Source organism: Chiloscyllium plagiosum, chromosome 42 (assembly GCF_004010195.1).
Source record: "Chiloscyllium plagiosum isolate BGI_BamShark_2017 chromosome 42, ASM401019v2, whole genome shotgun sequence".
NCBI classification, from domain to species: Eukaryota; Metazoa; Chordata; class Chondrichthyes; order Orectolobiformes; family Hemiscylliidae; genus Chiloscyllium; species Chiloscyllium plagiosum.
Window position 1 is genome coordinate 10,673,948 of NC_057751.1, and position 22,320 is coordinate 10,696,267.

Below are 22,320 nucleotides of genomic sequence, written 5' to 3' on the forward strand. Positions count from 1 at the left end.
TTAGTTAAGACTGAGATGAGAAACAATACGATCACTAAGCGGTGGTAACGTTGTGGAACTCTGACAAAAGGCACTGGAGGCCAAACCACAAAATATATTTGAGCAAGAGACAGATTATTAAACCGAGGTGTGGGGTGAGAAAGGAGGTATGGTGTTGAGATGGGGTATCGGTCAGGAATCATATCATGGAGCAGGTCCGACAAGTGATTGGCCAAACTGCCTAATCTTATTGCTCATCCATTGGTTTCTATGTGCCTTCGATACAGGAAGGTGTCAAACCCCAACTCCAGACGCTAGCACTTTTTGCCGAGGCCAGCAGTTTGGTGCTATATTGTTTGATGTGTTCTTTGTCAATTGTAAGCTGTTGAATTGAGGCTCTGAATGTCCTCTATCAGAATCACAGAACTGGTACAGTGGAGAAAGAGACCATTTGGCAAATCATGTCTCTATGGCTCTCTGGGCAATTAAAGTGCCTTTTTCCTGTAACCCTGTACGTTTTCTTTTTTAAACTAATCGCCAATCAGACCTATTTGAGTGCCTCAGCTGACCCCCTGCAATTGCCACACTTTCAGATCATAATGCTTTAAAAAGCTTTTTCTCACCTCACATTTGCATATTTTGCTAAACTCTTAAATTTTGTCCCATATGGTTCTCAATCTTTTGAAGAGCAGGACCAGTTTCTGCATATCTATTTTGTCCAGCCCCCTCCTGATTGTGAAAAACTTTTCTCAGATCTCCTCTGAGCTTGTCCCACCTCCAAGGGGAACAGTCCCAATCTCTCCATTCCACCTTCACTGCTGAAGTGGCTCTTTCCAGGAACTATTCTTGGAAATGTCTTCTTCATTGTCTCCAATGCATTCACATCCTTCCCAACCTTAATCCAAAACTGTACACATCCCCGCAGCGGGAGGTCTCATTATCATCTGAGATAAGAGCCAGTGAGTATGAACTCACTGAAGTTATGTTCTGTGCCCCCTATCAACAAACCAAAAATGGATATAGGGTCTCATACGGCACAGTAGTTGTGTTACTGCCTCTGAGCCTCTGGGTTAAACTCATGCCTGCCTCACAGGTGTGGCATAACATTTCCAAACAGGTTGATCAGAAAATGTCCAGAAATGGTGGATGCTTTTGTTACCACTTGTGCTCTCTCGACCTGTTCTATCACCTTTAGTTACTTAAAGGTTGGTTAACGTTGATCTATTGAGCAAAATCACCAAAACACCATGGTTAATTTTGTCTGCGTAGTAGTCTTGGGATGATCTTGTGCTCAGATTGACTTGACAACTTCAAAGGTATTGAACGAATTATGAAGCACTCGGAACATTGCAGAGAAAGATGCTTTCTGTATATAAGCGGTTTAAGAAACCGTTAATCGATAAACCGAGCACCTCGCTTGTCGCAAATTGTGGAGTTGATGCAGTCTGAATGGTATAGTATCCCAGGTTCAATGGTATCGTTGTTAGAAAAGTAAGCAGCTTTTTTTTAAAAGCTGCGTGGAGTTTTTTGCTCACTTAAAAAAACGAAGAAAATGCGAGGACAAATTTCAAAAGCATTAATGAAGTAACGTTTCTAAGAAATGACACATTAAATGCGACGTGGCTGTGTTTGTGAGATTTTAAAAAGGACTTTAAAAAGAAATACACATTTCTTGAATTTTGACACCTCTTTTAAAACTGAGATCTTGCTTCTTTGAAATAATTTATCTCCGTTTGCATTTTAAAGCAAACAACTTGGAACTTATCGCAGCGATCTGCGGAGAGAAGGGTTTGCGTGAGGTGAAAGCGACCACCGATCCCCTGGGTGACCCGCAGTGTGTGTGTTTTGTTTTGCAGCTTTTAGTGTTTCTTGTTACAGGATTTTTTTTTGTTGTTGTTTCTTTGTTGGGGGGGGGGGGGGGAAGGTCACTGAATGATCGCGGGTCATTCCGAGCTTGCATGGAGAAACCAACCAGTTTCTCCCCAGTGAGACAGCGTTAGAGTGAGACGCGACTGCATCTTCCAAGGTTTTGAGAGGAGCCATGCCAATCCCCACGCCCCCCCCCCCGATGTGAATGTCATGCTTGCGGGCTGCAGACTGTCAATCAGAAGGAGCCGCCCAGTTTCTCCTCCCCATCTCGCGAGAGGCGCTACACCGAGTTGTCAATCAGCCGGAGCCCGGTAGCAAGCGCTGGCTCCCTCCCTCCCTCCCTCCCTTTGCAATCTCGAGTTGCAATTTTTTCCAACATGGCCTCGACTGGAACGTGTACCCGATTCAGCGATGAATACCAGCTTTACGAGGAGCTCGGCAAGTAAGTGTCCCAGCTTTCCTTTTCCCGCCTGTGTCTTTCTCCTGCCATCCCCACTACCTTCCCCCACCTCACCCCCCCCCCCCATGCCTTTGCAGCAGCTTCAGAGAAAACCTTCACTAACCACCCTCCTTCCCCTTTACCGCAAAAGGGGAAAAAAAACATCGCAACAATTTGTGATCTTTTTTATGGTTGCAAAATAACATCCTTTCTCTGCTACATTGTGTCTTGTTTCTGTTCAATCCAGAGGCGCTTTCTCGATCGTCCGCAGATGCGTGAAGCTGTCAACAGGGCAAGAATATGCAGCGAAAATCATTAACACCAAAAAGCTGTCTGCTCGAGGTTGGTAGATGTAAATGCTTTTATTGCAGTCCCCCCCCCCCCCCCCCGGACATTTTCTTTTGGGGAGGCTGTGGGCTACAGTGGGAATGAAGCAGCTGTCAGTCTGTATCCACCCATCTCCGCCGTCTCAAAGCTAGTGACAGCCAAGCGACGCTCAAACGCAGCCTCTCCTTCTCATCTGTCGGGATGTGATCATGTTTATGACACACACGTCAGAAATGCTCCTTAGCCCATTTTTTATTTGTTCCTCGGGTTTGTTTTTCTTGCCCGTTCGCGATTCAGTCACAATTTTAAAAGTGTGGTTGTCTATTCCCTTATATGTTTCAATTTGCACCTTAAATTTAAATTGGTAGCAATATTCGGCGAGGACAGGGCTTTGGTGGGAGAGAGTGTGTCAATCTCTCGTCTACAACTTGTTACAGTGTCACCCAGTTGGACACGGTTTTTTTTTTGACTGGAGCTATTTTGACTGCAGATTGGTTGCAGCATTTGGTTTTCGCATTGCTTTTTATGACGAATGCAATTCTAAAAATGGTATGAAAAATATTAGGGGCCGAGCATTTCGTGAAACCTTCCACACGTGCACACCGAAAATAATCGGGATCGTTCATTTTTTTTTCAAATCTGTCACTGAAAGTACCTTGGTTCCTGGTGCAGGAAGATCTCTGTGGTGCTGAGATTAGACGGTGCTCATTAATCAACAAGCATTTTAAAACGTTGGCTTCAACTCTCATGAATTGGAGGTGGGGGTTAGGAAACGGAAATCTCTTGGTCGAGACGCATGACCGGGCTCATTCATCTCCCAGTTTCTCGTTCCTCGCCCAGTAGATGGGTTTGTTTAGCTGATCACACAGAGATCATGTGCTCGCCATGTCTGCGTGACAGTGCAGTCTTCTGGAACTAACCTCTCGAAGGTGCCTGCCCAGATTCGTTTCAGGAGGCGTTAACAAAATACGGTCCTTAGAAGTGGGTTTCTGGCGTAGCCTGCCAATTTCAAACGATCTGTGTCAGTCGTGGTGTTTTTTGTATAAAAAAAAGGGTTGTGGAATAAATTGGACCAAATAAAACCTAGTTCTTGTTCAGAGTTAATAAGTGAATGATAGTTCATGATTCCCTTCAATTCCCTCACTTCACAAGTCTGTCGTCAGTACACCGTGCCTTGCTTCCAAGGCAGTCGCAGGCCTTCTGACAGGGTCTGCACTGGTTGTTTTGAATCATGTGTCGAGAGCAGCATTAAGTTATTGCTTTTTTGCCATTTGTGTTTTTGTGGGTAGCACCAGACACAGGGAGAGGTCCCAGGGGAAGGGAGTATAGCACATCGCCCACATTGGTCGCATTGCAAGCAGCAGACTGATTTCAGAGCAGAGTTTTGTTGTACAGTGTGATGGAGTGATGAAGACCATTGTATGCTCTATGCAAATAATCAGATTCTCAAAGCTCTCATCCTGCCGAGGGTTCAGTTTCTTTCTGTGTAAAATGGTAAATGCAGTTTATCTGGCAAGACATAGGTCCTGGTGAGATTCAGGCAGGGGAACTAAAGGTGTGGTCAAATACCTGCTTTTGAGGTGCTTTCAAAAGGGTGTTGAAAGGTGATGGATGAGGAATATTCCAGATGTATGGAGCGACATGGGTCAGGATGTAAGAGAGGGTACACTGATGTGAAAGCTGGCCAGCAAATTCACAGCTGGACCTGTTGATGTTTCTCAAAGTTATTCGCATGTGGTTCTATCTGTAAACATTAAAAACTACTTGAGGGAGGAGGAGATCTCTCTTTCATCGATCTGTTGCCTTTATGTTACTTGATCACATTGGCTGCATTCTGCACAATGCATTATTTTTGTGTGAATTACAATTTGACCTCCGGTATGAGGAAATGCAAGTGCTGTGCCAACTGGCATTTCACACCCTCCAAGCGCAGTTGTCGGGTATCGAGGTACAATTGTAATTGGTGTGTTGACAGAGGAAAGACTTTGCTGTGGGATATTGAAATGTCACATAGTTGGTGCAGTTAACTTCGAATTATCTCCACCACTGAACAAGGGTCTACCAAAGTTCAATTTCATTTGCAATTCACCAAAATCTTAACAGAATGCAAAACCTGGACTCTTGTAAAACCTTTTGAGCTCCACGAGACTTGCAGCTGTGCATTGGCTTCACTATCTCAAAGGCATGAAGGAGAAGATGTCTATCTAATGGCTTTTGACTGTTAAGGCAAAGAGGAGAGATGAGAACACGACAAGGTACAGCCCTGTTGGTTAATCATGTGTTAATATTAATTTTTCTGAGCTCCCCTCTGAGAAGTGGACACTTGGGTCTGGTTTTGGAGAGCAGCTGGAACTCCAGCACCTTATTTGAAGACTCATTGGGTGCAACTAAACTTCAACAGGGGTCTTCTTTCATCCTGGAGGAGAAAGTGAGTCTGCAGATGCTGGAGATCAAAGTTGAAACTTTATTGCTGGAACAGCACAGCAGGTCAGGCAGCATCCAGGGAACAGGAGATTCGACGTTTCGGGCACAGGCCCTTCTTCAGGAATGAGCAGAGAGTGTTCAGCAGGAGAAGAAGAGCTTCTGTGCAGAGGAGATGACCTGGGGTGTGCAGTGAGAGAGGGACTCACTGAGATCTTTGTAGAGAGAGGATGCTGCCTGGCCTGCTGTGCTTTTCCAGCACTGCACTTTTTGACTCTTTCCAAGACAATGGGAATTTTTCATTGTTGTTTAGCATACAGTTCTATCATACATCAATGAAAATGCAATACGTGAAGGAGCTAATTACGTAGCTTCCTTGCATGAAAGAAAGAGGAATATAATTACATACTAACCAGGAGAAAAATAATAAGTTATGATTTAAGAAACTGAAATAAAATTTAAAAATAGGAAAATGTTAAATTCAAAAGAAATCAAGAAAAGATAGTTTTTAAAAAACTCTTTCGAGTCCTTGTTACGTTTTAAATGGACACTACAGTTGCTTATCTTCGAGGAGAAAGTGAGGTCTGCAGATGCTGGAGATCAAAGTTGAAACTTTATTGCTGGAACAGCACAGCAGGTCAGGCAGCATCCAGGGAACAGGAGATTCGACGTTTCGGGCACAGGCCCTTCTTCAGGGCCTGGCCTGCTGTGCTGTTCCAGCAATAAAGTTTCAACTTTGATCTCCAGCATCTGCAGATCTCACTTTCTCCTCGAAGATTTCAACCTACTGCGAATCCTCTTACAAGGATGCCTTCCTTGAAGAAGCTCTCTGCCTCTCTCTACAAAGATCTCAGTGAGTCCCTCTCTCACTGCACACCCCAGGTCATCTCCTCTGCACAGAAGCTCTTCTTCTCCTGCTGAACACTCTCTGCTCATTCCTGAAGAAGGGCCTGTGCCCGAAACGTCGAATCTCCTGTTCCCTGGATGCTGCCTGACCTGCTGTGCTGTTCCAGCAATAAAGTTTCAACTCTTCTTTCATCCTGGCAAGCTCACTTCACCATCAAGTTTTCGTGAGGCTGTGGAGAAAATTTCTTGGAATAGCCTATCTCAATATTTTTGCAAATCATCCAACAGTGATGTTTTATAGTATCTCAGAATAGATAAGAAAAATAAATGAGTGAGTCAAAACTGTCCTGTCAATTTGTAACTACCCTCTCACCGGAGAAAGACTGGACAGTGAAATAAAGGGACAAGCTGCTGAAAGCACATGTTAGTGCAGGATGTTCTTGTTGTAGTTACGTGACCAGTAATGTTGACTGCTGTAAAAGCTGAATAATAATGCTTTTTTCCACATGAATTATATGAATAAACTGAAGTTTTTCTAAGGTCGTAACACAGTTACAGGAAGTGGCACTGCAAATTAGTTATAAAATTCTGTTGGATAGTCAATGCCAAGGAATGATAGAGATGCAAAGAGGAAGTAGTTGAAAGCCAATTTTCTTATGTTCACTATGAGGTTTAATTTTCATTGGGGTTAGAGCTTCCCTGTGATTTGCCCCATTAGTCATTTTCCCAAGTCCAAGCTTGGCTAATGAGTACTGTCAGCCCCAGGCCCCAATCATTTATCTTAATGATATGAAGAATGAATTTTACTGTTGTGAGTAGGATGTCTTGGACACTGTAGATAATCAAGGAGAGCAGCTTACATCCCTGACAATCTCTGATTTGTTTGTATTGTATCCAGACCTTTGTGCAAGGTTGGATAAATGAAGCAAACTTCTTCATGGAAATGAGCAGATTGCAGTTGAACACTACAAAAGTCTTCATTCCCAGCTGAAATATTTCTGACTGGGAAAGTCAGCTCTTGCACTTCGCCTCTTGAAGTTTGGATCACAAGGTAACAGCCAAGAGCAGAAACGTTTCTTCTGCCCCCATTCTTTCTAGTTCACAGCCATTGGGCCATTTGCAGAATCCCTGCATTTGTACTGGTGAGACCCACCGAACTGAGCATTGAGCATGGATTACAAACATTGTGAGCTGCCTTGTCTATGCATGCATGCAGTGTGCCATTTCGCTACTGAGTATTGATGGAGTTGGCTTTGTTTAATGTACCTCAGAAAGCCAGTTGGTGAAGGATAATATAGCAGCTAATCTTTATCCTTATTTATTTACAGACATCAAATTGTAAGGACACAGTAACTTAGATCACAACTTTGATTTTAGTCGATATCTATTTACAAGGTTTCAAATGAATATCAAATATTTGCAAGCAATTGATGTACAATTACGGATTCATTTTAGCACACAGGAGGCCATTTGGCCCATTGAGTTTTGGTGGTTCTATGGAATGCAGTCTACTTAGTCGCACTCCTCTGCTCATCCAGTTTCTTTTTGAAATCATTGATCTTTTCTGCCTCCACCACCCAGAGAAGCACCATGTTTTGGATCATGTACCCTTGTGGGAAAATAAATTCTTCTTTGTCCCAATCCCCATGACATCTCGATTTCAAATCTTAAATCTATGTCTCTCTATCGTTGTATGCCAAACTAATGAGTACGACTTACCTTTTTCTTTTTTGCCTAAACATGTCTTAACTTTATATATTTCCTTTGCTCCAAGGAGAGTGACCTCAGCTTTTCCAAGGTAGTTGTGCAGCTAAGTTCCTGTCATCCTTAGTTATTCTGGTCCCTCTGCCACTGCCTCAAGATACCTTCCATGCGTCCTTAAGCTTCATATATTTTAAATGTTTGAATACAAAACAGCACTTAAATCTCTCAAGGACATAACAATGGGAGCTTGGGTAGACTACTTGGCCCTGAAACTTGATTTGCCTTTCAGTATAGTGCAAGCTGAATTCCACTTTCCTGTGTGCTCTTCATGTCATTTGATTTCCTGAGATACCAAATGGCTGTCAATTTCAGTCTTTAGCATACTTGTTGAAGTTGAGAAAGAGAATTATAATGATTCACAATTTTGTGGTTGAAGAAATATAAATAATTGACCCCTTATTCTGAGGTTGTGCTCCCAGGTTTGAGAAATTCAGCCAGGAGAAGCAACATCATAAACACCCCACCAATCTGTTTGGCAATCTTGCATGTTTCAAATGAGATTGTGGTTCATTTTTCTAAACTCCAGATGTTTCAGGCCCAATTTGCTGACCCTTTGAGAAAGCAACAACCTTCTCATCCTTGGAACCAAGCTGTCGAACCTTTGCAGTATTACTTGCTTACCCTTCAAAGACGGTGTTTTTCCTCAGATCTGGAGAACCAAATCATGCACAGTTCTCCAGCTATGACCTCACCCAAGTACGACAGAGTCCTACAACTTTGAACCAACTTTGTAATTTACTAACAACTTGACATTGGATGAATAGACACCATTTTGAAATTGATTTTTGAGTTTATAATGAAAGACACTTGTGACAAATGTCTTCGCTTTTCACAGCCACTGGAGAGACAGATGTTCTCATTGTTCCTTTGACAAAAGGTTAGCCTTTTATTCACTTTCACTTCTTGCCTTCCATTTGTTTCTCACGTCGCCGGATTGTCTTGCACCTGTGTGGATTGACTTGGTGTGGCTCTGCTCCACCAATGCTTTAATTCTTGCTCTCAGGTCTCTGCATTCCTTTTTGGCCTCACTGAAACCCTTAATTTCCATTGATTCACTAGTGGTGTCCTTGTCTCGGTCCTAAACTCTGGAATTACTTCCGTAAACTTTTGACCCGCTTTCTTCTTTTTAGGAGACACCTCAAAACCTCGACCTTTCAACAAGCTTCTGTTCAGCTATCCTACTTTTACCTTCTGTTGCTTTTTTTTTTTGTCCAAAGTTTTTTTATAGAGCATGTTGGGGATGTGTTAATAGACCATTGACATAATATCAGTATGAATTTTAGATTATTATATGAGTTGACCTGGAAGGATGGATGCTTGAGGATGGGAAGTGGAGAAATGGTTGGCTCATGCTTCGATTTAATCGTGATTCCCATGTTATAGCTCTCCATTGATCTTTGGAAAAGCTGTGGAAACTGTTGATATCCAGTTTGTAGCTTGCTTCTTAACTGCAGTTCCTTTAAAGATCTCGGGCCAGTGTTTTGCTCATTAAATTATTGGATGAACGAACGGCTGCTGTAATCAGCGTTTTGAAACCAGATAAATAACTTGCTGGCGTTGTTCATTTAAATTCTAGTCCTGTCTCCCAATTTCATTGACCCCTCAAACATATTGTTGCCTGTTTCTGTGACCAGCAATTTCTGCCTTCCTAAGTCCTGTACTTCTATTGAGAATGCCACGCAAAAACCATCCAAAATCATTCACGATAATTGTTCATCTCATTGCTGTATTCGAAAGATTATTTATAAAATTGTCACACCAGTTGAGTAAGGGAATTAGTTGTGTGAGGTGTTTTGATGAAGTAAAAATGTAATTAAAAATGAGCAGATCTCATTTCTCGATTTGAATTCCGTATAACTTCCTTCAGAGGTGATTTAATTCCTCTTTACGCTTAAGAGTCAAACCTGAGCACAGTGTAGGATATTCATCTTTCTCTGCTGAAGAAACTTGGTAGTGTTATTGATGGACATATATTTGATTGACAGACAGGAACATGGATCATATTGAATTTGCTATCAGGGTTATTGGCCCAGCCTTATTGTTTGAAATGAGTGCGAGTTGTTCGAGTTGCATATTTCCGACTGGTTAAGGTAATAATTTGCTTTCACACAGAACTTGTAATGTAATAATATGACTCGGGTTTTTGATGGTGTGTTGTTTAGCAAGCTTAACCAAGTAGCAGGCAGCACTGTTAAAACATTTCTCAGCATAGCAAAGCAAGCAAACACACTGGAATTCAGAGCATGAGACTCAAATCAAAAATCAAAGAACTTCGGTCATTCAACATGTTTTACTGTTCTTTGCATTTGCGTATTAGTATTTTCAGTCAACCAGTTCAGACATAATATGGCACATCTTTAGTGAAGAACAGGATATAAACCCAGATCTTCAGGTCCAGAGGAAGGGGCACTACCTCCTGGCCATAGGACATCTCCTCCCAATGATATTCCTACTCCAGTGACATGAATGTCATGTCACCACTTCCCCAATATCCTTGAGTCGTGCTGGGTCCCAAACTCAAGTCCCCCGTTACACAATAGAAATTGCTGCTTGGCCCAAAGTTGAGCTTCCACATGATACTGACACTGCACCTGTTGTTCATGAGACACCAAAAAGGGTCCAATATCGAACCACCTCCTCTGCCACCTCTGCCCCCATTTGTACAAGTTGAGGGCTGAAAAGTTAGCTTTTCCTCATTTTGACTCTTTTGTTTTTGAAGTGCCAGAACATCACTGTTTGAGCCTGAAATCTTGGAAATTGGCAGGCCAAATGTTTGAAATAGAATGTGGAGCAAAGCAGCTGCTTGAAGAATAATTCAGTTTGAAGCAGGGCAGTTATTAAATTGGTGAGGAATCAAACCTCTGGAGGCTACAACATTGAAGGTTGATTTGAGAGGCTTAAATTACACACATTTCTTGTTTGAAATCAACTCTTGTACCAGTTAATTTAGAAAAAAAAAGGCTAACAGCTCAGAGAATTCGATTGTGTTCGCAAGTTTTGAGAAGATTTGTAGCTCAGGTTGAGGTTCTGGATGTAAGTTTGCTCACTGAGCTGGAAGGTTCATTTCTAGACGTTTCGTCACCCTACAAGGTAATATCTTCAGTGGGCCTCCAGGCGAAGCACTGCTGATCATTCCTGCTTTCTACTTATAAATTACGTGTTTGAATTTAATACATCGGAGAAAAATCGCCAAGTGCACAGAACCCTGGGTTAGGTCAAACTGAATTCATTCAGCTTTGTTTTAAATTGTACTTGTGGACAGCTTAGCTCATGCCTTTATTTCATCACAAACCCTCCCACCAATTTATACTCACTATACATAGCCACCTGCATTAGTGCTCCAAAGGTTACATTCCGAGGAGAGATTTAACATAATATATCACTTGGCTTTTTGCCTTCGGTCTTTTTCCATTTTGGAAACAGTTGAGAGGTAAGACAGGAACCGTGTGCACCAGTTGAGGAGGCTCCGACAAGGGACATAACCCTTACATGAGGGGCAAGTCGTTAAGAAGGTAAGGTACAAGCATCTCATCCTAAAACAGATGAAGTGGAACTTTGTCCCATAAACAGCTGGGTGTGAATTTTATGTTCAGTGAATTTGTCATCTTACATTTAGGTTTGGTAGACTTGTGCAAACGAAAACTTTGAAGGGTTACGGAACCAAAGTAGGTGGAGAGAGGGAGGATCGGCAATCAGTTGTGAGCTCCTTGAATAGTGGTATTAGCTGATAGGGAATATATCTCTCTTCTATATAATGCAATCTTCTGCTTAATGAGTGAGTGTATTAAATAGTTCGTGGTCCAAAAGTAGGCATTAATTGAAGATTTTGCGAATGAGCTATTCATACCCGAGTGAGCTTGCAAGGTGAGAATAATTTAGCCGGAGTATGTTCAGGGCGTAATTTGCTCTTCCCACTGGGACTCAAAACAGGTAATGAGTTGTTCCCAGTAACTTGTTGCTTGTGTACCTCTGAACGAATGGATACGAAAGTGCTCAGGTTTGGCCTCTGGAATGGAGTGGAAACCAATCCTTGAGAGTTGAGCAAGAACAAAAAACAAGTCATTTCATGGCTTTAGGTGTTGTGGGCAAAGACTAGCATTTGTTGCTCACCTCCAATTGCTCTTGAACTTGAGTGACTTCCTCAGCCATTTCAGAAGGCAGTTCAGGGTCCTCCCCCAGTGCGCTGTAGATCTGGAGTCATGGAGGTTACAACAGATAAGGATGGCAGCTTCCCTTCGTTGAAGGGCTTTATCGGAGCAGATATGACTTTGACAACAATCAATGTTAGTTTCATGGTCACCGCTTCTGAGACCAGCTTTCATTTCTAGACTTTGTAACTGATTTTAAATTCCACCAGCCTCTGTGGTAAAAGTTGATCCTGTGTCCCCATGGCATTAGCTTGGGTCTTTGGAATATTTCTAAAGTGGCATTGCAATTATGCTCTCGTCTTTCCAATTTAGTTTGAGCTGTAATTCAAAAACAGGTCGTGCCCATATGCTGTGCTTCTGAAATGGTTAACTGATGGTGTGCCGTTTTCAGGCAATCAAATCATGCAGCACAAAGGAGAGTATTTGACTAATTTGTCTGCATGGGCTCACTGAACGTTGTATCCAATTAGTGCATCCCCCCCCACAAAACCATCCTTGCCTGCTCTTTCCCTATTCTGCACACTTCATAGCTGTCTTCTTATGGCTCTTTATCGTCTTGTGACTGAGATTACCTCTGATTCCTCTTCAATAAGGGTTGTTTTGGAAATTTGAAGTGTGTCCAAAAACAATTTAGAACTTGCAATTTGAGATTTCGCTGCCATTGCTCATGAAAACAGTTATCCTGCATTGCTGGATAATGCAGGGCATCAACTAAAATACTTTGGCACAGATGAAGGTGAATTCCACTACCTTGCATTTTATTGTCATAAGCTTAGCCAAGTGTCGCAAGATTATTCAGTCACCGAATTTAAATACTTTTCCACCTTCCAAAACTGAGAGGTAAATGGGCAGACATGGAAAAAAAATCTAATGGCAGTAAACAAGGCTTTTTGGCCCATCAAGACTGCACCAGCTTTTTGAGAAGCATCCAGTCTGTCCCTTCAGCCCTGCACATTTCTGCCCTTGGAGTGCTCACGTGACTTTCTTTTGAAATCATTGACGTTCTCTGCTTCCACCACCTTATGTGCAGCAAGTTCTAGGTATTGCCTATCACCATGTTTGAAAAGAATTTCTTTCTTATTCCCCCTGTATCTTTGGTCCACATTGTAATATTTGAGTCCCCTCATGTTTCACCAACAGTAATAAAAATAGTTTTTGTTTGTGTACCTTCTCTAAATCTGTCATATTCTTCTACACTTGAAAGAAATCTCCCCTCACTGCTTTTGTTTCATGGAGAATAGCAACATCTTTTCTAATTTAACACTTATGCTTAATTTCTGCATCCCTGCAACACCTGATAACTCTCCTCTGCACTCTCTGACAGATATTCACATCTTTGCTGAAGTTCAGTGATCACATTTGGACACTTCACTGTTGCTGATTTTAGCTCAAAACCTCCAGTTTATGAAATCTTGAATCCATTATGCCTTGCGAACTATTGTTTTGTTATATATTGTCTTAGAAGAAATTTCTACATGAATTCCGAGATCCTTGCTTGCTCCTTAGAATATGCTGTGAAGATTATATTATCTTTTTATATCCTTTCTGTCAAAACGGCTCATTTCACACTTGTCTGTTTTAAACGAGGCCTGTCATTCACCTTCCATTCTGCTCCATTATCTAATTCGATCTTGGATTGCAATTGATTTGTAATTAGTGTCATTGTTTACCACACCCTTAAGTTAGGTATCATTTGCAACTTTTGAAATTTTACGCTGTCTACCATTTTCAAAGTCATATATATGTTAAAATTATGAGGTTTGGTATTAATCCATGGCAAACACAGCTGTCAGCCATAGTCAGTCAAAAACAAATCACTGATTCCATGTATCTCTGTTTTTCTGTCCTTCAGTCAATATTCTATTATACTGATTCTAAGCCTGTCTGTGAGCTCAGATTTACTAATCAATGTTTCATGTCATTGTTTGTCAGCTTTCTTAAAATTTAAATAGATAACATCCGCTAAACTTTTCATGAGTTTCTCTGTTCTTTTGATCACAATGTCCAATGAAGTTTGTGGAATTTGATATGCCTTTTACAAATCTGGCTCTATTCAATAACTGAAATCTCTACAAATACATGTAAGCTTTTGTCTTTGATGTTCTAAAACTCATCCCGTCACTGATGTTAAAATAATTGACCTAGAACTAGAACTCTGTCGGAAGCTCGAGAAGCGATTGCTGGGCCTCTTGTTGAGATATTTGTATCATCGATAGTCACAGGTGAGGTGCTGGAAGACTGTTTAAGAAGGGTGGTAAGGACAAGCCAGAATAGTATAGACCAGTGAGCCTGACATTGGTGGTGGGCAAGTTGTTGGAGGGAATCCTGAGGGACAGGATGTATGTGTAATCGGAAAGGCTAAGACCGATTAGGGATAGTCACCATGGCTTTGTGCATGGGTAATCGTGTCTCACAAACTTGATTGAGTTTTTTGAAGAAGTAACAAAGAAGATTGATGAGGGCAGAGCAGTAGCTGTGATCTATATGGATTTCAGTAAGGCGTTTGGCAAGGTTTCCCTTGGGAGACTGATGGCCAGTTTAGGTCTCACGGAGTACAGGGAGAACTAGCCATTTGGATAAGAACTGGCTCAAAGGTAGAAGACAGAGTGTGCTGGTGGAGGGTTGTTTTTCAGACTGGAGGCCTGTGACCAGTGGAGTGTCATAAGGATCGGTGCTGGGTCCTCTACTTTTTGTCATTTACATAAATGATTTTGCGAGCATAAGAGGTATAGTTAGTAAGCTTGCAGATGACACCAAAATTGGAGGTGTAGTGGACAGCGAAGAAGGTTCCCTCAGGTTACAACAGGATCTTGACCAGATAGGCCAATGGGCTGAGAAGTGGCAGATGGAGTATAATTCAGATAAATGCGAAGTGCTACATTTTGGGAAAGCAAATCTTAGCAGGACTTGTACACTTTATGGTAAGGTCCTAGGGAGTGTTGTTGAACAAAGAGACTTGGGAATGCAGGTTCATAGCTCCTTGAAAGTGGAGTCGCAGGTCGATAGGATAGTGAAGAAGTCATTCGGTATGCTTTCTTTTATTGGTCAGAGTATTGAGTACAGGGGTTTGGAGGTCATGTGGCAGCTGTACAGGACATTGGTGAGGCCACTGTTGGAATATTGCATGCTATTCTGGTCTCCTTCCTAAGGGAAAGATGTTGTGAAACTTGAAAGGGTTCAGAAAAGATTTACAAGGATGCTGCTAGGGTTGTAGGATTTGAGCTACAGAGGGAGGTTGAATAGGCTGGGGCTATTTTCCCTGGAGCGTTGGAGGCTGAGGGGGTGACCTTATAGAAGTTGACAAAATTATGAGGGGCATGGATAGGGTAGATATGTAAAGACTTTTCCCTGGGGTCGGGGGATCCAGAGCTAGAGGGCAAAGGTTTAGGGTGAGAGGGGAAAGAGATATAAGAGACCTAAGGGGCAACCTTTTCACGCAGAGGGTGGTACGTGTATGGAATGAGCTGCCAGAGGAAGTGGTGGAGGCTGGTACAATTGCAACATTTAAAAGCATTTGGATGGGTATAGGAATAGGAAGGGTTTGGAGGGATATGGGCCGGGTGCTGGCAGGTCGGACTAGATTTGGTTGGGAAATCTGGTCGGCATGGACGGGTTGGACCGAAGGGTCTGTTTCCATGCTGTACATTTCTATGACTCTATAACTGCCAGAAGCAATTTGCCTCTCACTTACTTTCACCAGTGATCTGAAGAAGGATCACCTGGACTTGAGAGGTAAACTCTGTGTTTCTCTCATCATAGATGTTGCCAGACTTATTGAACTTGTCCAGCAATTCCTGTTTTTGTTCAGTCAGAAGTCATAAGGTTGGGCACAACAAAGGGTCTCAACTTAATTCATAATAATCAGTGCAATGTATTTTAGAGGTTTGAGGCAGTAAAGGACATTTGTCCATGATTATTACCGTAAATAAATTATTTCTATTATTCATTGTTGTCCTTCTTTGACAGGCGTACTGCGAAACGGGAATATCAGTGGCACTACAATCAATAGTTCTCTTTCCATGCTGTACATCTCTATGACTCTAATTACTTGGAATGTCTTGCATCTTTCCTTGAATGAAGGTGTCACATTTACTTCTTTCTAACTCTCTGGCATTTCCCCCCATATCAAGAAAAGATTGAAAGATGAAAGCAAACGTTTTTGCTATTTCCACCTTCCGTTTCCTGTGCAACCTGGAATTCAGGAACTGACTGCTTCCTTGGCTCACATTAGTGAACTGATGTGGTCCTACCCAGGAACAACACCATCTTCTCTATTCTTTCAGTCAGTTGAAAGATCTCGGAGATTTTGGTTGTCTCGTTCCCATGCATGTTGAGAGCCAGAGTTGGAACCAGTTCAGAAAACAGTAAATGTTTCTGCTGCAGCTTATTGAGCCAACTGGCTTGCTCTTCTGACCAGAAAGACAATCACTTCATGTTGTAGCAGTTGTTTATCATTTGTAGCTTTTTTGGAACTCTTCCAGGACCATGTCTGATAAGAATCATTTTGACTAAGTGAAAAGAAGCAGAAACGTCCTCAGGTCTATTTCAGATCATTAAACCAAAACCTCTCTGGTAACATGATATATCCCATGGTCTCTGAAGAAGGGCATTGATGTTCTCCCAGTAGCCTGACTAATTTTATCCTTAAAACAACACATTATCTGGTCTTTACCACATTGTGAGGGCTTGGTGTGCAGTGATTTTGTGTTATGTTTCCTTCTTTGTAGGAGTTCCCAACGTGTCTTTCTTTATCATCCAGGAATGCTCAATGAATGTTACAAGGTGTGTCAGCCACACAAACTGAGGTTTGTGATTATATCATGCTGTGATTCATTCTTCTCTTTGAGCTCCTACCACCAATTCAGTACAACGTGCATGGAGTCTTCGATATACAAAGTTTTGAATGAATAGTGTCATCCCATACAGGTTGTAATTTTCAATATCTGACAAAGAAACATTTCTTGGATGTAAAAATGGCTGCTTTACGTTGTCCTGCCCTGTAGACTTGCAGACAAAACCCTTTGGGCGCAGACTTCACATGGAACCAGTTTGCAATCCAAGGACTGCCTTTGGTCTTGATACTGAGCAACAGGACACACTCAGTAACCTCTGGTGGTTATTTGTCAGGCTGAAATTTATACACTAGCTCGTTCCGAAGTGGAATTCTTTCGCAATTGTCGCAACTGTAATTTTATCTTCCCAATTAATGACAAAATTAATTAGACAAATTACTTTTGAGCTGCCTTGGTAAATAGTTGCCTCGAGCTTGCTACTTTCTGTCAGTGCAACCTGTTTGTTTCCAGAATCTGAGCCATTGTCCTCTCAAATATCAATTGAGGTTGACATTCCTATCTCCCACTGACTACTCTACAGTTACCCACGCCCTTGGCCAATTTATTGCATTGTCTTTGTTTGACTCTCCATTCAGTTTAGTTAAAGCAGCAGCAATTCCATGTCGGATCTTGTCAAACGGATTTAAAAGTCAAGGTTGGTCCAGGTTTAAAAAACAGTTGTCACTCCTTAGAGAAACAAAAGAGTAATGGAAAATGTATCTTAAACAGCTGTTATTTCCTGCGCATGATCAATGGTGTTTTATTCAAGTTGTGAATTGATTTTGTTCATAAATGTCATTCTTGGACTGTAGGTTGTGCTGGTTCGGCCAACATTTATTGACCATATCTCATTGCCCTTGAGATGTTGCTGAGCCATCATCTTGAACCAGTCCAGTCCTTGTGTCGAAAGTACTTCACAGTGCAAAGGAGGGATTACTAGAAATTTGAACCAGTATAGCAGAAAGAACAGTGTTAGAATTTTTCTGCAGTGTTAGCCACACTTGATCCAATGAGCAAAGACTTGTGCCTTCACAACCAAACCAAAATAAGCATGAAGTAAACATGAAATAGGAGGCAAATTGCAGTAAATAACCCATTTAAATAACAGATGCAACAAGGATAGATCTCAATGACAGAGTAGTTTCCTCTACAGAGATGATACCAATTTGAGCTTCAAAGTTAGGAACTTCCTCCGGTTGAATTCCATTTCCTTTTGTTTGAGTACTTAACCACTGCTCCTTTTCAAACCCAGCTCGAGTTCCCTGTCTGTGGTCTTCTCTGAAGTGCTCCACTTGTGCCGAACTAGTTCATCTCAGCCTACAACAATTTTGCTGACATGAATTCACCAGAAATGCCTTCCCTCTGTCATAACCCTCCTTTTGTTCTGAAGCAGAAACGTTTACTTCTCCTTGAATCCATTCTCTGATCCAGTCTTGGTGTTTGCTGTTTTCCAACTGTGCCACAGCATCTCTCTTGCAAAGCTGGTGTGAGTTTTCACATTAGCTTGTGGGTTATGTGGGCATGTTTTGCATCTCACACCAGATCATGGGTTCATGAGTTCCTATTTCCTCTTGAAGGTCAGGCCGTCAGAGGAAGCATGACATGCTGAAAGCATCCCCATTGCCAAAGGGAACAGTAGCTCTACTTTGCAGAATTATCTTGTAAAAAAATCTCTTTCATGAGATGTCGATATTGTTGGATGCTCTTTTCTTTGCCCGCTTGAACTGACTGGCTGACTAGGGCCATGTCACATGGTGGTTTAAAGTCACCACATTGCTTGGTCTCTACAGTCACATGTTAGGCCAAACCAGGTAAGGGCGACAGTTTTCCTTCCCCCAAAGGACTCTTGTGAACCAGTTGGATTTTAGAACAATCGAAAACTTGTAAAATCAGACGTTCATTGCTTCAGATTTCACCTGTTGGGATTGTAACCATGTCCACACGATATGAGCCTGAGTCTCTGGATTACTTGAATAATGACAATGGCACTGAGCCACCAACTGACCTCCAGGATAAGTGCCAGATACAGGCCACCCCTCCACCCAAAACACTCCTGGAGATTCCCTGTGCACATCATCTCTCTTCTCCTGGTCACATGAACTAATAGTGCCAGGTATCATCACTTCCAAGTCAGGGATGGGGTGTGATTTGCAGAGGAGCATGGAGGTGATGGTGTACTGATACTGGTAATGGTGTCCTCTATGCCAAGTTGCAAAGAAGGTTGAGAAATATTGTCACTCATTTTGAAACAATTGCTTGTGACTGGTCCCTCACAATTATGTTCTCCAGCATCTTCCAAACCCACAACTCCTATCACCAAGTTGAACAAAGGCAACATAAGCACAGCCACACCATTGACCTTCTAGTTCCACCATTGCACAGCAGCAAACTGATATGGCTGGTCTTTCCCTCATATCAGGTCAAAGTCCTGGAGCTGTCTTCCAAAAGAGATATATGGACGCCCTTGCATTCAAAACTGCAGTAGTTCAAGAAGATAGCTTACCCCCATCCTATCCAGGGCATTTGGAAAGTGGAATAAATGATGGCCTAGTCAGTGTTGCCGACATCCCATCAATGACTTGAAATAAAAAAATCTGCCAGTGACTTCGAGGACAGGAATTGTTTGGATATCATGTGAATAATCAGAGTCTTAATAATTTTCAGTAGGCCAGCATATTTTCTTCTCTTTAATCTAAATTCCTGCAATTATTTGCAGGCTTCTGCTTGAGGCTGCTTTCAGCTGGTGTCTGAGACTGGTATCAGTCAAGGAAAAGAATTGGAGAGGAATTTTCAAGGTGCTTTTTTGCAAACAGTCTTGGGTTCTTCACCTGTTCTTTCATCTCTCCTGGACAGTTATGTGGCTTTCAAGTCAGGACTGTCATGTAAATGTTGTGTTGTATAAGGTGACAGAATGGACAGTGGGTCTTGAACGGTCTGTCATCATTTGAATGTCATAATTCGGGTCGAGCAACCATGGCTTGACTGTGATCAACCATTTTGCACCAACTGAAGTGGAATTGGTCAATACTGTCATGAGAGGGCGCAGTATGATTGGGTTTAAGGAATAATCCCAAGTGTCTTTCAGAAAAGGAGGATTAGGCCATGAAGTATTGGATGGTTATTCAACTCAATGTGCTGATCCTGTTCTTGAAAATGACTTGCTGTCAAGAAATGTATACGTTTGAGGGCAGATGTTCTCTGAACTGTGCTTGGTTTGGAAAGGGCAGAGCAAAAAAGGAAGTTGCTTGGATTAATTGAAGTTCACTGTCTATTTAAAATCTGAGATGAGTTCCATGATTGATCTGTGGTTCCCCCAATGAAATTTTGTTCTTCCTGTCTGTTCTGTGTTCAAGTGATCCTTTAAGGCCAGACTGAAAAAGAGAAAATCTGTGTTTCAACATTTCATCGAAATGTGGAAAATAGGAGTAGACCAGTCAGCCCTTCAGACCTGCTCTGCTGCTCTTTATGAATGTGGCTGATCATACAATAATTACCTATCTTGTTAATTTTAGTCAGAGCTGACTGTTGACAGAGAGCCATGTCAGTCTGAAGGATTGGGGGAGAAAGAAGGGGAAGGGTTGTGAAACATCTCTGAACTGCACAGAGCTTTCCTTTCATGGCATTTTGTGTCACCTTGCCTGTTTGACAAAATGAATACCTTTTAATTTAAGGTTCCTACTCTCAACAGCAAAGGTTGATTTTGATTGCTGCGATGCAAAGGCTGGTTCAGATTTGTTTACTCTCCTGACTGCTGGAGTGTAAAAATACCCGCCTCATGTTAGCCTTGCTGCTTTTGGACTAGCTGGCATTCCAAGGGACCTTGCTTGAGTTGGTGTCAGTGGACTGATTAGAATTCCTTCTGGCCTCCAACAGTCCTGGCCCATCTTCACCCTTTGTCAGGTTCATGTTACAGCCGAACTGGGGTTTTGCTCTTCTGATCAGGGCACAGAAAAAGCATGTTAGAAAGGCACTATTACAGTAATTGTGGGAAATCAATTCACTGGTGGATTGGGAAGATTAGGAATGTCGTGGATCTCAAGAAAGATTAATTGTGGAATGTCTAGAAGATAGTTTGCCCAGCATTCCCCCCCCCCCCCCTCCAAAATCATTTAGTCCTTTTTGTCTGAAGTTGAACCTTCTGCAATTGAACTGTAACTCTGTTGCGACACAAGTTAAAAGTGTGCTGCTTTTGTTCTCCATCTCAACAAATGGAGCTCTCAAAAGAGGCACTATTTCTAAAACGTCCTATGTCTGTTTTGGTGTATGAAGTCATTCGCTCCTCTGTGATCTTTTCCAAAGGCTCTTTGCACTGAATAGCACCCTCACCTAGGTTTTATTCATTCTTGCTCTCACTGTCAGTTTTCTCAGGTGCTTTCCGTCATTTTGCATGATGATAGGTCCATACTGAATTTGGAATTTAGGAACGGGACAGGAGAGAGGATCATTTTGAGTCATTGTGTTGAATTAAGTATATGCTTAAGAGCGGTGGAAGAATGTGATCTGACCCTAGCTGTGTCTGCATTCACCCCTTTAACCCTCCCCTGCAGATCTAAATTCCCCAGTTGCCCATTTTACAAGATATTTTGTTGACAAAAATGGCAGGTAGCCACTTCACTCTTCGTCATGTTGTGGGATTGCACTCCCATGGTGAAGAGCAGATGGCTGGAGCCTGCAAACTGGAAATTCTGAAACTGATGTAAAGCTTCAGAAGAATCGCAGATATAAATGGCGAGGAGCTGGATGGGGGAGAAGAAATCAGGTTGAAGTCGGATGACCTGAATTCTGTGGGGCAGGAGCCAGCAGGAACAGCAGGTCTTTCTAGGCAATCCTGTTTGTGAATGTTGGGAAGAAGCTACAAGTGAGCAGTGTGGGGTTGGGGGACAGTCAGCTTGGAGGCACTGGGAGGGGAGCCCACCAGATGGAAGGAGCTTCTTTTCATTGTGGACTCAATGGTCTGATGGTCAATGTTGGGGTCATGTTCCAGAGGGAGAATGGAGGAGGTGTCCGAGAGCTGGTGATCAGCCTCCGTAATGTATTGGTCAGTACGCCAGACAACAACAGGCAGGCTTTGTCAGTCACTTGATCATCAGTCAGGTTAAGATCTCAAGAGTACGGAATGCACCCAGTTCAGAGGGGGAGAAGTTTAAATGGGTAAGGGGGCAGTGAAATTGAAGCAACCAGTGTCACATAGACTGTCCTTGATGAACAGGTTGAATGCACATAAAAAGCCTGAGGGAGGGGTACAAGTGCAGGGAGAGTGTTGGAAGCAGGTGAAGGTTTCTGTTGGATGGGCAGAGGACTCTGGTCCAAAGGAATAGGTGTAGAGGCAGAGGTGGCAGAAGAAAGATTCACTTTCATGTTGTGGCTGAAATTCATGGAGGTGGGAGCGTAGAGGGGGTAAAACCTGAGATGCTGAGTACAGAACGTTCAGCATCAGAAAGTGGAAGGTCACAAGGAACAGTGAATACATTAAAAGGTTCGGGAAGCAGAGGAAGGTTTCACAGGAGCCTAGTTAGGTTTCAAGTGTTGCAGATTTGAAGTTGTTCCTTATGCTTTGCTAGTGTACAGGTATCCCCCACTATCCGAAAGTGGACCATTCCTTTGAAACCTTTCATTAGCCAAATTAGTGTAAAGCAAAGAAGCGTTAATTTATGTGGGAAAAACTTTGCCTTTATTTGTAAAAGTGAAAATCCTC

At 42.3% G+C, this 22,320-nt stretch overlaps 1 protein-coding gene across 50 annotated transcripts in view; it reads left to right on the forward strand.

The window, feature by feature from the left end:
- The first annotated feature begins 2,059 nt into the window (after window positions 1-2,059).
- LOC122543116 (calcium/calmodulin-dependent protein kinase type II subunit beta) overlaps window positions 2,060-22,320 on the forward strand; it is a 265,513-nt gene continuing 245,252 nt past the window's right edge. For 6 of the 50 annotated variants that reach the window (XM_043681418.1, XM_043681420.1, XM_043681407.1 and 3 more), the window contains exons 1-2: window positions 2,067-2,290; window positions 2,535-2,629. In XM_043681418.1, coding sequence (XP_043537353.1) covers window positions 2,226-2,290; window positions 2,535-2,629 — 160 coding nt within the window. In that variant the 5' untranslated portion in view covers window positions 2,067-2,225. Of the gene's footprint in view, window positions 2,291-2,534; window positions 2,630-22,320 lie in introns of all 50 variants that reach the window. The other 44 variants (XM_043681429.1, XM_043681417.1, XM_043681415.1 and 41 more) reach the window with 20 other exon arrangements.